We start from the raw sequence: 15,915 nt of genomic DNA, 5'->3' as shown, positions 1-15,915 counted from the left end.
GTTGCCCTCATTTATGGTATCGTAGGGAGGCCTCTTCTTCTTTTTCGGTTCTATGATTGTAGTTCTAGTATCAGACGATTTTTCGATCAGCTGGAAGGAGAAGCTGGTGTATGTACAGTATATTAAAAGGTCATATACCTACTAAGGCCCTGTTTCTTCAGCATAAAGGACCCAAAAAGGGACAGAGAACAAGTAATGCCACAGAATACAACAGAAACAGCAGAAACAAATTTGCAACTCTGCCGCATGGACAACATCTTTACCCTTGATGAAGGATCATAGACTGTGGCCTACATACAGGGGCCACAGAGGTCGCAGTTGCGACCGGGCCTGAAGCTCCAGGGGGCCCAGCCGCACCTGCAGTCAGTGTTCCCCCTAAGCTGCGCGGGTGGGCGGCCGCGCAGCAATTATTGTGGCCCCGCTCAGCCACATCGCGGCGTCAGTGCAGTGACAGTGTTGGCGCTGACGTCCCCCTCGTAATCTTGTGTGGCTTAGCAAAGCGGGGCGCCGCCTACCAAATATTGCCACGCTACTGTTGCCTCCTCCTTCTTTTAGCAGGAAGAGGAGGAGGAGGAGAGAGCAATCAGCAGCACGCAGCAGGGCGCGGTAGTGGCGTTATGGTGCCAGGTAAATAATCCCCAGTCCAGGGCGCGTGCGTCGCTGTACACAGCAGCTGCTGTCACTTCACTTAAGACTGTTGGTGGGATGACCAAGATGGCGTGTTTTCTGTGCTGTAGCCTCTGCTCCGGATGAGCGCGCTGTCTGTGAGTATGTCAACGGAGTCAGGCCGCACCCAGGTAGGGCAGAGTGGGCACCGACATGCTGCAGTGTGAGGGTACATGGCGCCGGCCTGGCGGGGTGGGATGCACTGTTGTTGGGGCAAGGGCATTTGTGCACCTAGGGAGTTGTGACAGGCATCATGCTCATGTCACCCAGTTACCCTGGCATATAGTAAGAGGCCCCATCATATTAGACAGCTGCCAGTACTACAACTCCCAGCGAGTTATGTGCACTACTTTCAACATTGGGTCACCTCATTCATTGCCCTTCTGTGTGTGGCAGGCGTGCCACCTACTTATGGTGCCCTACTGTGCAAAACTTTTTTATTCTGCACTTTGGGGCACTGTTGCCGGGTGAAGGCTGCGCCATATTTTTTCCCTGTTTTTGATATGTAGTTGTAGGTGTGAGGCGATGTGAGCTGCCACGTGACAGATATCGCTTCTATTATGGTGCACACGTCTGTCAGCGCCATCGTGTCTTACGTCATCGCCGTTTGGAGGTACACAGATTGTACGTTTTAGGGTACGTCCACCTGTGGCAGTCGTGCTGTGTTTTTTTTGGGGGGGAAACAATATTGCATGTAGACAGTCTGCAGCATATACAGGAGAATCTCGAAATTTGCGCAATGGAATCAGCACATAGCTAGAGATGTGCTTTGGATTTTAAAGGGGTATTCCGGTTGTTAGAAGTTATAGTATATAACTAGTAAATGGGACCCCTGTTCTTGTGATCAGCGGGGGTCCCAGTGGTAGGACCCCCACCAATCTGATAGTTATCCCCTATCCTGTTAAACTGTTGTTAAATCTGCAGCGCGTTACGTTATTCCATGTAGAAACACCTTTGACTAAGCATTGCCCATTTATAAGCCGACCCCGCTCAGCAGCTGCCAAGGCTTAGAGGGAACACTGCCTGCAATAGTGGTATACCTTATTCATGTAACGCTTAATCTTTGTAAAAATAGCCTAAACCCTGCTGTAGTTACTAACTAGGGTGGCATGCAGACTCGTCGCCGCGCCGGCAGCTTGAGCTTAACATCTCTCACTCCGTCATGCGCCTCCTGCCCCGTCTGCCTGCTCCTCCCACTTTATGAATGAAGCAGGCAGGCGGGGCAGGAGGCGCATGATGGAGGGAGAGATGTTAAGCTCAACCTCCCGGAGTGGCGGCGAGTCTGCATGCCACCCTAGTTAGTAAGTACAGCAGGGTTTGGGCTACTTTTAAAAAGATTAAGCTTTACATGAATATTCTTTACAGCTGTGTGCGGGGCCGGTGTATTAGAGTAGAGTAACTGCACCGGCCCCGCCGCCAGTGTCCCCGCCTCCTCCCTCCCCACTGATACATTACTAGAAGGCACTTATGGGGTATCTGTGGATGGAACTGTTATGAGGGATCTGTGAATGACACTTATGGGGATCTGTGGATGGCACTGTTATGGGGATATCTGTGGATGACACTGTTATGGGGATATCTGTGGATGACACTGTTATGGGGATATCTGTGGATGACACTGTTATGGGGATATCTGTGGATGACACTATTATGGGGATATCTGTGGATGACACTGTTATGGGGATATCTGTGGATGACACTGTTATGGGGATATCTGTGAGTGACACTGTTATGGGGGGATCTGTGGATGACACATATATAGCATAAGATGCTATATATGTGTCATCCACAGATATCCCCATAAGTGTCATCCACAGATATCCCCATAAGTGTCATCCACAGATATCCCCATAGGGGTCATCCACCAAAATCAGCCTGTCCCGCACAAAGAGGTACTGTTGGGAGGCATGTTGGATGAATGGTAGTGGGGGGTGTGGAGGCAGGTTGGGGGGTGGAGAAAAGTTGGGGGGGGCGGAAGTGACGGGAAGGGATCCCCATGGATCAGTTTTGCATCGGGGCCCCATGGATTGTGTGTACGCCACTGATCATAGACTAGACATTCTCACGACATAGGCATCTAATTTCCATAGAGTATTTTAATTGGGTCTTCTGTCCCACCCACTTGAACACTGCTTTGTAAGTCCCATTCATGACTATGCTACCGTAGGATGTCCAGGAAAACGAAAATGTATTAACCTTAAATTTTCATTTCCTGTAGTCTAAAAACATATGTTTTTATGCATAGTTAAGTTGTTTGGTCTTGTTTCCACTCAACTATGAACAAAAACAGAAACTGGGGTGCAGAAATTGGCAGCGGGTACTCTGGATTAGCGATGGACAAACATCTGCCAGGACGGTTCGCGAACGAGATCGCGTGAACGCAATCAAATGTTCGCAAACCGCAAGTTCGCGCTGGGTCCCATTCATTTTAATGGCAGATGAACCTGAAAAACCTTCAACTCATATTTGCAGCCAAGAAATAATTACTAGAAGTGCACAAATAGTCCCACAACATGGACAGTGACATACCAGATGTTTCATTCGAATTTGCAATCTCCATTCATTATTTTCTTCAATATGAAATATCGACAATATAATTTTCGCGTACGCGCATGTACAAATGCACTGTACAGTACCCAAATGCACTATAAAGAAAGAATATTGGTATATAACACCCCGCTTCATTCAGTTTTTTTGGGGGGCGACTGGTATATCACACCAGTACAAATTATTTGTTCCAATAACGCTTGTCCCTATATACACTGCGTGCAGAATTATTAGGCAAATGAGTATTTTGACCACATCATCCTCTTTATGCATGTTGTCTTACTCCAAGCTGTATAGGCTCGAAAGCCTACTACCAATTAAGCATATTAGGTGATGTGCATCTCTGTAATGAGAAGGGGTGTGGTCTAATGACATCAACACCCTATATCAGGTGTGCATAATTATCCTTTCCTTTGGCAAAATGGGTCAAAAGAAGGACTTGACAGGCTCAGAAAAGTCAAAAATAGTGAGATATCTTGCAGAGGGATGCAGCACTCTTAAAATTGCAAAGCTTCTGAAGCGTGATCATCGAACAATCAAGCGTTTCATTCAAAATAGTCAACAGGGTCGCAAGAAGCGTGTGGAAAAACCAAGGCGCAAAATAACTGCCCATGAACTGAGAAAAGTCAAGCGTGCAGCTGCCAAGATGCCACTTGCCACCAGTTTGGCCATATTTCAGAGCTGCAACATCACTGGAGTGCCCAAAAGCACAAGGTGTGCAATACTCAGAGACATGGCCAAGGTAAGAAAGGCTGAAAGACGACCACCACTGAACAAGACACACAAGCTGAAACGTCAAGACTGGGCCAAGAAATATCTCAAGACTGATTTTTCTAAGGTTTTATGGACTGATGAAATGAGAGTGAGTCTTGATGGGCCAGATGGATGGGCCCGTGGCTGGATTGGTAAAGGGGAGAGAGCTCCAGTCCGACTCAGACGCCAGCAAGGTGGAGGTGGAGTACTGGTTTGGGCTGGTATCATCAAAGATGAGCTTGTGGGGCCTTTTCGGGTTGAGGATGGAGTCAAGCTCAACTCCCAGTCCTACTGCCAGTTTCTGGAAGACACCTTCTTCAAGCAGTGGTACAGGAAGAAGTCTGCATCCTTCAAGAAAAACATGATTTTCATGCAGGACAATGCTCCATCACACGCGTCCAAGTACTCCACAGCGTGGCTGGCAAGAAAGGGTATAAAAGAAGAAAATCTAATGACATGGCCTCCTTGTTCACCTGATCTGAACCCCATTGAGAACCTGTGGTCCATCATCAAATGTGAGATTTACAAGGAGGGAAAACAGTACACCTCTCTGAACAGTGTCTGGGAGGCTGTGGTTGCTGCTGCACGCAATGTTGATGGTGAACAGATCAAAACACTGACAGAATCCATGGATGGCAGGCTTTTGAGTGTCCTTGCAAAGAAAGGTGGCTATATTGGTCACTGATTTGTTTTTGTTTTGTTTTTGAATGTCAGAAATGTATATTTGTGAATGTTGAGATGTTATATTGGTTTCACTGGTAAAAATAAATAATTGAAATGGGTATATATTTGTTTTTTGTTAAGTTGCCTAATAATTATGCACAGTTATAGTCATCTGCACACACAGATATCCCCCTAAAATAGCTAAAACTAAAAACAAACTAAAAACTACTTCCAAAAATATTCAGCTTTGATATTAATGAGTTTTTTGGGTTCATTGAGAACATGGTTGTTGTTCAATAATAAAATTAATCCTCAAAAATACAACTTGCCTAATAATTCTGCACTCCCTGTATACAGTACATGCAGTATCGCAGCAGAACCGCAGACAACTGCCGCACAATACAAATGCACTATAATATACTTTCTAACATAGAAAGTCGATTATAACATTGTACAAGGAAGGCAATCCATTAGAATATACATAAAGATAAAACGTAACCTTTAATAATGCTACTATGAGGGTCTATTCACATGTCCGTAAGTGTTTTGTGGATCCGCAAAACACGGACACCAGCAATATGCATTCCTCAATTTGTGGACCGCACATCACCGGCACTATAATAGAAAATGCCTAATCTTGTCTGCAATTGCGGACAAGAATAGGACATGTTCTGTTTTTTTGCGGAAACAGAAGCACGGATGCGGAAGTGCGGATCCGGAAATGCAGACAGCACATTCCGGCCCCATTGAAAATGAATGGGTCTGCACCCGTTCCGCAAAATTGCGGAACGGATGCCGACCCATTTTGCGGACGTGTGAATGGAAAAGATATCCCTCAAAATAAAAATAAATTTAATTATTAAAGTTAAGCAAAAAGCATAGATGTGGTAGGCAATAACAAGTGCTCGGCAGCACTAAATCAGGTGCTCGGCGGCACCAAATCAGAAACCATATGTCCTACCACAATCCGGGGGGTTCCAGTGCACATCCATGAATTCCTGAGGGAATGCAAAAAACATCTATCCCTAGGCTAGATGATGATGTGGTATTGAAGGACAGGGAGGGCAAAGAACTGTCTCTGATATTGCCCTACAGGGGGATGCTATTCTGGCCCTGATAGCCTATCCACAGACCACCCGCCCTGATAAGAGTGACCCTGTTCGGAACCTTACCCTATACAAAAATGGCCCTAGTAAGCCCCAAGGCCCCTGACTTCCAGGTGATCACTATATAGATCTATGTGCTTTTGACTCATTATAAAAGTATATTATAAGTATATCGCACCCCTCTGTGTATCACACCTATCGATAGCACACCTATACCAGTCCTTAAAAAGACTTTTGTGGCCCTATTAGCTAGCGTTAGGTGCCCCTAACAGTCTGTCCCTGCTCCACACAGCAACCTCTCCCTACACTGGAAAAACACTGAATGTAAAATGGCGGCCAGATCAGTTTTTTTTTATAAGGTAGGGGGTATGTCCATGTGCTGAAACGTCTCAATTGGCTGTCCTGTACCACCTGATGGATGTGTGAATATCTCCATATGTTTGCATGTTCGGCGAATCGCAAACACGCAAAGTTCGCCGCAAAATGACCGCCAGGCAAACCGCGAGGCCTTCTCTACTCTGGATTGATGAGTCAAAAGTTTAAATGTATGGCTGTAACAGAAGCTTAAATGTATGGCTGTAACAGAAGCTTGTTCACAGTGTCTGCAGGCAACAATGAAGCATAGTGGAGGTTTCTTGCAAGTCTGTGGCTGCATTTCAGCAAATGGAGTTGAAGATTTAGGATTATTGGTGTGTTCAGTGCTAAGAAATACAGGCAGATACTTATCCATCATGTATTCCCATTAAGGAGCTATCTGTTTGGTTCTAAATTTATTCTGCAGCAGGACATCAACCCCAACCATACAGCCAATGTGGTTATGAACTATCTTCAGTGTAAAAAAGAGCAAGGTGTCCTGGAAGTGTCCTGGAAGTGATGATATAGCTCTAGAGAGTGTTATGAGCAGCGGGTGAGAACCCGCTGTCCCACGTGACCAAATCCCTCTGAGGACGATGTCTAAGCAGACCCCTCGTTCTTCACACGATACCTCTGATGGTGAGGAGAGACTTCCCCAGGGAGAGTACCAGATGCTATCTCAGAGGGGAATTGGAACACAAGGGAATCGGGACCTTAGAGTGAACCCACTGGACTGACCTCCAGATGACACAATACACCCAGTTGATGCTGGGAGGCCAAAGGCTGATCAGACGGAAGCGTAGTCAGGGTACAAAGGCAGAAGTCAGAGCAGGCAGAAGTCAGTCCTACTAACATAAGTGTGTAATAAGAAATTACATCATGTTGTTACCAATGGCACTATGACTCAGGGAAATGCTTTCTTTAACAGGGACCTTCACAGCGCCCGCCCATTTAATAACAGTGTCCTCCACTGTGCCTGCCCCTTTAAAAACAGTGACCTCCACAGTGCCCGCCCCTTTAAGCAGTAAAGAAAAATGGCTGGGTTGTTATGGAAACCTGGAGTAAAACTGTGTTTATAGCAATTATAATTCGAAGAGAAAGACTTGCAGGCTTGTATTGGCTAATGTGGGTAATTTTTTGGGAATATCTCAGGAACGGTACGTCCTAGAGAACTGAGACCTTCTTAGACACCTGCTGTACCTGTGTGCCAAACTTGGTGAAGATTGGTCCAGTCATTTGGTCGTGCATAAAGAACGTCCAGACAGACGTTTAGACAGACAGACAGACACTCATTTTTATATATATAATAAATATAATGATCATTAAAGGGAACATACAGTCAGAAAATGATCTATTGCTTAAGTCAGCTATTTATGTTAAAGGTATTCCTGAAATTTTGGTACTGGACACACAGCTCTCACAATTGTCCATGTTACACTGAAATGTACCACCTCCATTATAAAGCTGGAGGAAGCTAATGCAGGATCATATCATTCACAGTGGGAGATAAAAACAGCTCAGCTCCCCCTCAATACACAGTAACTTCTGCCCATGTCACACCCATGTCAATGAGTCTTTTCTGACTGAAGATTTTTATCTCCTGATGCTTGCAGATTAAAATTGCTGTAGATCATATCTCTGAACTGCTGTTCATAGCAGAAGCTAGGGCAAGGGGGCAAACTGTATAACCATGTAAACAAAATGTAATAAAAATTACATGCACTTCCTGAATGAAGCTTGAGAATGCTGTGAATTTCACCACAGACTTCACCTTTGCAATGTCTAGCAGTAAGATAATTAAGATCCACAGGAGAAAATCTCTGCTACATTTGGAAGTAGCCTTGCTACTTTTGTAGAAATTAAAATTACCATACATACAGTACAGACCAAAAGTTTGGACACACCTTCTCATTCAAAGAGTTTTCTTTATTCTCCATGGACTATGAAAATTGGAGATTCACACTGAAGGCATCAAAACTATGTATTAAAACATGTGGAATTATATACATAACAAACAAGTGCTGAAACAACTAAAAATATGTATATTCTAGGTTCTTCAAAGTAGCCACCCTTTTGCTTTGATTACTGCTTTGCACGCTCTGGCATTCTCTTGATGAGCTTCAAGAGGTAGTCCCCTGAATGGTTTTCCACTTCACAGGTAGTGCCCTGTCAGTTTAATAAGTGGGATTTCTTGCTTATAAATGGGGTTGTGGACCATCAGTTGTGTTGAGGAGAAGTCAGGTGGATACACAGCTGATAGTCTACTGAATAGACTGTTAGAATTTGTATTATGGCCAAGAAAAAGAGCAGCTAAGTAAAGAAAAAACGAGTGGCCATCATTACTTTAAGAAATGAAGGTCAGTCAGTCAGCCGAAAAATTGGGAAAACTTTGAAAGTAAGGGCTATTTGACCATGAGGAGAGTGATGGGGTGCTGCGCCAGATGACCTGGCCTCCACAGTCACCGGACCTGAACCCAATCGAGATGGTTTGGGTGAGCCTGGACCGCAGAGTGAAGGCAAAAGTGCCAACAAGTGCTAAGCATCTCTGGGAACTCCTTCAAGACTGTTAGAAGACCATTTCAAGGGACTACCTCTTGAAGCTCATCAAGAGAATGCCAAGAGTGTGCAAAGCAGTAATCAAAGCAAAAGGAGGCTACTTTGCAGAACTAGAATATGACATATTTCTAGTTGTTTCACACTTGTTTGTTAGGTATATAATTCCACTGTGTTAATTCATAGTTTGATGCCTTCATAGTCATGAAAATAATGAAAACTCTTTTGAATGAGAAGGCTGTTGTCCAAACTTTGGTCAGTACTGTATGTATTTCATTATCTAATAAAAGCTCTCATCACTAAACACACTCCTATTCTCTAATTCTGTTGCTCGATCTATAGTCTGTATATACTATATGAACTTGTCATGCATTGTTAAAATGATTGTACTTTGTGTAATTTAGATAGAATATCTATTTGCATTAAGCAACTGAATATATTTACATTAAATAACATTTAATAATTAAATTGTAGTAATTAGTAAAGTTTTGAATGGAGGTTTTATATATAAAACGCTTGTACCTTACCAGGTTCATAGTAGTCAATGACTGATACAAAAGCATCTTGGGTATAGCCAACATTTGAACTTCGAATTGCTGGAATATCTAAGCAAACTTCTGTTTGGTTGAGCTGAAAGAGTTAAACGTTCCTTAGTTATTTAAGACCATAAACATTGTGACAACCAATGTTAGGAACAAAATAAAGAGGTGTTTGGTTACATAATAAGACACAATAGGATTTAACTTACAGAATCAAGGTATATGTTGACTTTGTCATCGACTGTTTCCACCTTTTTAATTGGATATTTTAGTAAAATACCATCTGGAGCTAAACTGAAGCCATTGAGTAAATCCACTTGTAGAACAACCATGCCAGTCTGAGCAGAGGATTCACCTTCAGAGCACCTAACAGAGTGGATATGATGGAAAACAGGTTGAAACATGATCAGATGTTTAAAATAGATTTAAAAAAATCTGTACCCAATGTACTTAAATGGTGCCTTCCTCTAGATCCCTTCCTCCCCATATTGGTGGATTCTGGAAGAGCTGTGCCACATTTAGAATCTAGGATGTAGAAGCTTGATTAAGGCTTCGTTCACATCACCGTTCAGCCTTTCCGTTCTCCTGCTCCGTTTAGGAGCAGGAGAATGGAAAGGACGGAAAAGGCACATAACTGACGCCAAACTGAGTCAAACGGAGCCCTTAGGACCCCATAGACTATAATGGGGTCTGTTATGTTTCCACTCAGAAGATGATTTTTTTTTTTTTTAATAGCGTTTATTTAACATTTTCAAAATAGTACAACAATCCCATAGGGAAAACAATACTGCAATACAGTCACACACATAAGCAAGATCAGACAATTCCATCAATGTCATAATATACGACAGTAAGAGACATAAATGCATTAAGATACAAAACATTCTTGTTGTCAGAAAAAAAGAAGGGAAATAGATGTCTGATCACACACACTCACATCCACACGCACAAACACACACTTGGGTGCCACAGCCCCAACCAGTAATGGACCTCAAACTGTACCCTCCGCCTGTACCCATATACCCCAGATTTTGTCAAACCGATCAGGGGTTCCTCTTGCTTCATAGGTCAACTTGCACATCTGGAGATCATTGTTAATTAGTTGTACCCATTGGTTTATCGTGGGACACTTGGGAGGCTTCCAGTTCAAGAGTATATTCTTCCTACCATAGAACATTAAGAGCCGTAGGAGTATTCTACAGTATTTGGAAGGAGTTGCATCAGCAACCAGCCCCAGAACACAAACAATAGGATCACATATCCCTGGTAAACCCAGTTTAACATTAATGAAATTACACACCCCTTTCCAATAAATTTGTAAAGACGGACAGGACCAAACCATGTGGAAAAAGGATCCTCTGTCACTTCCACATCTGTCGCATCCAGGATTTGGTATCTGCCGCATCTGATATAGACGCACCGGAGTCAGATATACCCTATGCATCCATTTGACCTGAATGAGTTGATCTCGAGAGCTCACGACAGACCTCCTCCACCCCAGACGCCATTCCTCCAAGTGAGAGTCCTCTAACTCTGGGATATCCGCCGACCACTTAACAAATGATCGCCGGATAGGAGAGACCTGCATCTTAATGATTTCACCATAAAAGGAAGAAATTGGTTTATATGGTTGTTTCCTTCTAGCTACCGATTCCAGAGGACCACACTCCAAGCTTAGGGACAAGGAGTGGAACTGTTTCTCACACGCGTGTCTCAGTTGGAGGAACCGGTAAAAACTCGTCTGAGGCAACAGGAAGTCCGACCGCAAATCCCCAAAGGAGCGAAAGACCCCATCCTGGAATAACTGCGTCAAATATTTAAGCCCCTTCCTAGGCCAAAATTCAAAGTCTGGTAAGTGTAAAAGCTCAGGGAGATGCCTGTTACGCCATAGTGGGATATACGGAGACCAGATATCCCCTGCCTGGGTATCCATATGTGTATTTACAAACTTTGCCCAGGCTTCTATGACCGTCATCATAGCTTCTGTGTATGTCCCACTCAACAAAGTTCCACCTCCCCTGTAAACCAAGTTTGTTAGAGCTTCATACGAACCAACTAACGCAGCTTCCAGCACCACCGCCGGATTATTGGAATCTGCTCTAATCCACCAGGAAGCATACATCAGGCGTGTCGCTATGTAATAAACATATAAGTCAGGAAGTTGCAAACCACCCTGCAAGTAGGATGCCTTCAACGTCTTCCTTGCTATCCTAGGGTTCCGATGACACCATAGGAATCGGGACATAACTTTATCTATGACATCAAAATGGGATTTCGGGACCCTCACTGGAGCCGCTCTATATATATATAACAGTTTCGGTAGTAACACTATTTTGAAGATGTTGATCCTGCCTATTAAAGTCAAGGGGAGATTTTCCCATGCTTCCAACTTGCGTGTGACATATTCCATAGTGGGCCTCAGGTTCAGATGGCAAAATTGCCGAGGGTCTCTATGTATGTGAATCCCCAAATAGAGAAAGCTGTCTACCACTTTCAGGGGGGATACTGGAGATATCTCTATCTCTTCCTCTCTGTCCACTATACATAAACTCGATTTAGCCCAGTTCACTCGTAGCCCTGAGAACCTACCATATCCATTTACCACATCTAGCAAGGTTTCTAAGGAGGGGCCAGGGTCAGCTAAGTACACCAACAAGTCATCCGCGTATAGCGAAACTTTCTCCTGTATCCCAGCTACCGTCCACCCCTCTATCAAGGAGCTATTATTTATCAATTGAGTAAGAGGTTCCATTATCAGAGCGAACAACAACGGGGACAGGGGGCAACCCTGCCTTGTACCTCTGTATAATTTAAATGGTCGGGAAAGAGAACCATTTACTCTGATGCGCGCTGAAGGTGCCTGATACAGAAACTGGACCCATTGAATGAAGGAGTGAGGAAAGCCAAGTCGGGACATTGTCTCTCAAATAAAATGCCACTCTACCGAGTCAAAGGCTTTCTCATTATCGAGAGATGCCAGGACCCTTGACCCCGCATTATCATGCCTGACCTGCAAGTTCGTAAATAACCTCCTAAGGTTGATATCAGTTGTTTTCCCGGGCATAAAACCAGATTGGTCAGGGTCAATAATGGATAAGACTACCTGACTAAGCCTCTTGGCCAAGATCTTAGCTAAGATCTTGGCATCAGTGTTTAGCAGGGAAATAGGTCTATATGATGCACAGTGGTCCGGAGACTTCCCAGCTTTATGAATTACCACAATGGTAGCCTCTCCAAAGGATAATGGCAACCCACCGGAGTCATACGCGTAGTTAAAAAGATTCAGTAGACGTGTAGAGTACAACTCAACGTCTAATCTGTACCATTCGACTGGGAACCCATCCGGACCAGGTGATTTCCCTGCTGCCATATCACCGATTGCCGCTTTAATTTCTTCCACATCGATAGCTGCCTCCAAAAAACTACTGTCTTCTCTAGCCAATGATGTAAGGGGGATGTTCTGAAGGAAAGATCGGATCTCATCTGGGGACATCGCAATTTTGGAGCTATAAAGGTCCGCATAAAATTGAGCAAATTGCTCACATATGTCCTCCGGTCGATATACCCTTGAGCCATCCCCGCAGGTAATGTGTGGGACCACCGTCTGAGGCGACTCAGTCCTGGCCAGGAACGCCAAAGCACTCCCATTCTTATCACCATCAGCAAATATTACACGCCTTTGATACAATAACTTCTTCTGGGTATATTCTGTTAGGTGCAAATTGAGCTTCCTCTGAGCCTCCTCCCATAATCTACGACCCTCTCCATCCGGATTTGTAATAAAAGCCTGTTCTCTCTCTACTAGCCTCCCCCTCTAACTTAGTCCTTGTAGCACTCAATCTCCTTCCTATACGTAGCTATCGCATTAAATCAGAGTACCCCTCATCACAACTATTAAAGGCTTTCCCACTCTATCAACGGGTTAGCAGGAGCCCCTCATTGAACTCCCAATAGTCCTTCAGACCCTGCTGTACATTCCAAACAACAGGCAGACCTCTAGCCATTTACTATTGAGTCTCATATCCTCTCAACCGGTGCCAGAGGTTGTTTCAGAACTACTAACAAAGAGCATGATCAAGAATACCTCGCGGGAGGTAATCAGCCACCGTCAGAGAGGGTAATAGATCTCTACTAAAGAAAACTAGATCTATCCGTGAAAGACGTAACATGTGAAGCGGAAATAGCAGGAATATTGGCGTCAACCCCGGATGTAAGTTACCTCCAACCCTCCGTTAAATCAAATACATCAGCCCAGGAGCTTAGCGCCTCATTATGGGTATCACTAGGGCGAAGAAGATCCAGTGACTGATCCAGAGTCGCGTTGTAATCCCCAAAGGCAATCAGAGGTACCGGGGGCATAGATGCTACCATTCTCATAACCTCATCCAGCATATCCCTCCGAAAAGGGGGGGGGGGGGGGGACAAAAAGGCCCACCAAAAGATAATCAATGCCCCTGATTGCAGCATGGAGAATCACAAAACGTCCCATTATATCTGTATGCACAGAATACACCTGAAAGGGAAGGGATTTCGCTACCAGAATCGACACACCTCTGGCTCTAGAATTATATACAGCATGGTATGCTGAACCTACCCAGGGCCTCTTCAACGCTAAGAGCTTTCGCCCCTGAAGATGTGTCTCCTGCAATACCAGAATGTCAGGATTATGATTTCGTAGAAAATTAAAGACCAGAGATTGTTTAATTTTGTCGTTGAGACCCCTGACATTCCAGGAGACAAATCGACAAACTGACATTATGGCGGTCTATTGAGCCAGTAATCCCAGAAGTCACTGCACCACCCAAGCCATACACTCACACATTCATACCAACTTCCAAACATTAGAGCAAGAGCTCCTGAATACGCCCGTAACATCAGGCAATCCCCCCCCACACTGCCCGAGATGACCCCAACATATCCAAGCTTAAAAAAACCCTCCCCCCCATTTGTGCCTCTTTAATAGAAAAAGGGGAACAGCAACCCCTTTCTTCAGCCCTACTGCTCTAGGTAAACCTAAAAAAACTGAACCTATGCAGCAGGTTGCTACAACCATCACTCGTTCAGCTCCGTTATTTAACGATCATCTGAAACGCATGGAAAGACACTCAAAACATTAGATATATGACTCTCAGCCTCTGCAATCTAACCAGTCCGTATGCCTCTTCAGGGGGTAGGCAAAGAACTTCACCCGCTCCCCCTCCTGGACCCTGAGCCGAGCTGGATACATCATCGCATAGACAAGTCCCTTCTCTCTTAAGAAGCGTTTCTCACCCGCCGTGAACTGTCTACGTTGCTTCTGCACTTCTGTAGAAAAGTCCGGTAAAAGGAGATCCGGGGTATTTTCAAAAAGAATGTCTTTTAACGGCGAGCTGCAGGCCAGAATAGCATCACGGTCTCTGTAGTTTAGGACCATAAAGATGAAGGGACGAGATGGGGCCCCCAGGAGGCAGGGGGCGGGTGGGAATCCTGTGAGCACGTTCAACTGCAAAAGTCCCTGATAAATTTATAGGATTAAAGATTTGTTTATGAGACGTTCCACAAACTCCTCCGGAGAAGGCCCCCTCTGCTCTTTCAGGTAAACCCATAATACCGGATGTTGTTCCGTCTGGTTACGTTCTCGGCATCCTCTACCTTTGCCCATCAGGGTCTTGTACTTGATTCTGTAGCGCATTAATTGCAGAGGTCATCACGCTGTACTCTGTCCTCCACATCACTCACTCTTCTTTCCACCTTCCGTTGTTCTCTCTCTAATTTTATCAACTATCTATGTCTGAGAAGAGTGAGATCAGCCTGGGACATGGTCAATTTTGACCGTAAGCGCTGTTTGGGCAGTTAGTGATGGCCCGCCATAACCTTTGCAAGGTCCACTTCTGGGCGCTCAGAGGAGGTTGCAACTTCTCGGTCCTCTGTCTGACTCATGTTGTCCAGCATAAGTTTAGGTGGATTAGCCGGTCCTGAGGTGCCCGTTTTTCCGGCCCAGTAAGGTGATCTCCCCTTCACCAGTAAACAGAATACTGGCCCTTTAATTAGCTCCCTCACTCAGGGGCAATAGAACAACAGTGCCGGCTCTCGCTCAATTATATTCTTTTCACCCTGGAATCAGGATATACTAGCCCCACTCAGTTGAGGTGCATTCGCCCCCTAATATAGATGCCAGTGTATGCAGACAGGAGAGCCCAAGATCCCGGGTTCAATCCTGGGGCATGAAGACGGACTGCACACAGCGTCACAGGTAAGAGGGCGCTCACACCGCCGGACAACGTGGGGGACCTCAATCAGCAGCCAACAGCGAGGAGAACTGGAGGGATCTCACCTCCCAGCAGCATCCAGGACTCACCCCGACCACCACCACCGGTAAGTAAGACGATCTTGCGTCCCCACCTCTCCCGCTCTTCACCGAGGGGTCCGCAGTGCTGGACAACGCTCTTTTCACAGGCCTCACTCCAAGGGATCCGGCAGACGATGACCGCAGCAGGACAAAGCTTGGAAACTTCCGGTTACCGGTAAACCGTGAGTTGCGGATCACTTGGGGGGTGTCTTTTCTTTGGCCACACGCACAGACAATCAGGATTCTGCAGGATAATGTCGGAGCTGAAGCAACTTGCGTCCTCACACCATGACGGTTAGGCCACGCCCCGAGAAGATGATTTTTAAGCGGAGACAAAAGTTGTGCATGCAGGACTTTTGTCTCAGCTTAAAAATCATCTTCTGAGCGGAAACATAATGGACCCCAT

The 15,915-nt window shown here is 45.1% G+C and overlaps 1 protein-coding gene across 1 annotated transcript in view; it reads right to left on the bottom strand.

Annotated features, from left to right (window-relative positions):
• Nucleotides 1-15,915, bottom strand: part of CD109 (CD109 molecule) — a 284,990-nt gene that overhangs the window by 24,097 nt on the left and 244,978 nt on the right. The window contains exons 32-33 of the mRNA XM_040430041.1: nucleotides 9,391-9,547; nucleotides 9,170-9,272 (exon numbers count right to left, since the gene is read on the bottom strand). Of these exons, the coding sequence (XP_040285975.1) occupies nucleotides 9,170-9,272; nucleotides 9,391-9,547 (260 nt within the window). The remainder of the gene's footprint in view (nucleotides 1-9,169; nucleotides 9,273-9,390; nucleotides 9,548-15,915) is intronic.

The sequence above is a fragment of the Bufo bufo genome, chromosome 4 (assembly GCF_905171765.1).
Source record: "Bufo bufo chromosome 4, aBufBuf1.1, whole genome shotgun sequence".
Classification (NCBI taxonomy): Eukaryota; Metazoa; Chordata; class Amphibia; order Anura; family Bufonidae; genus Bufo; species Bufo bufo.
Note: the sequence above shows the minus strand (reverse complement) of the source record. Positions and strands in the feature narration are given on the sequence as shown.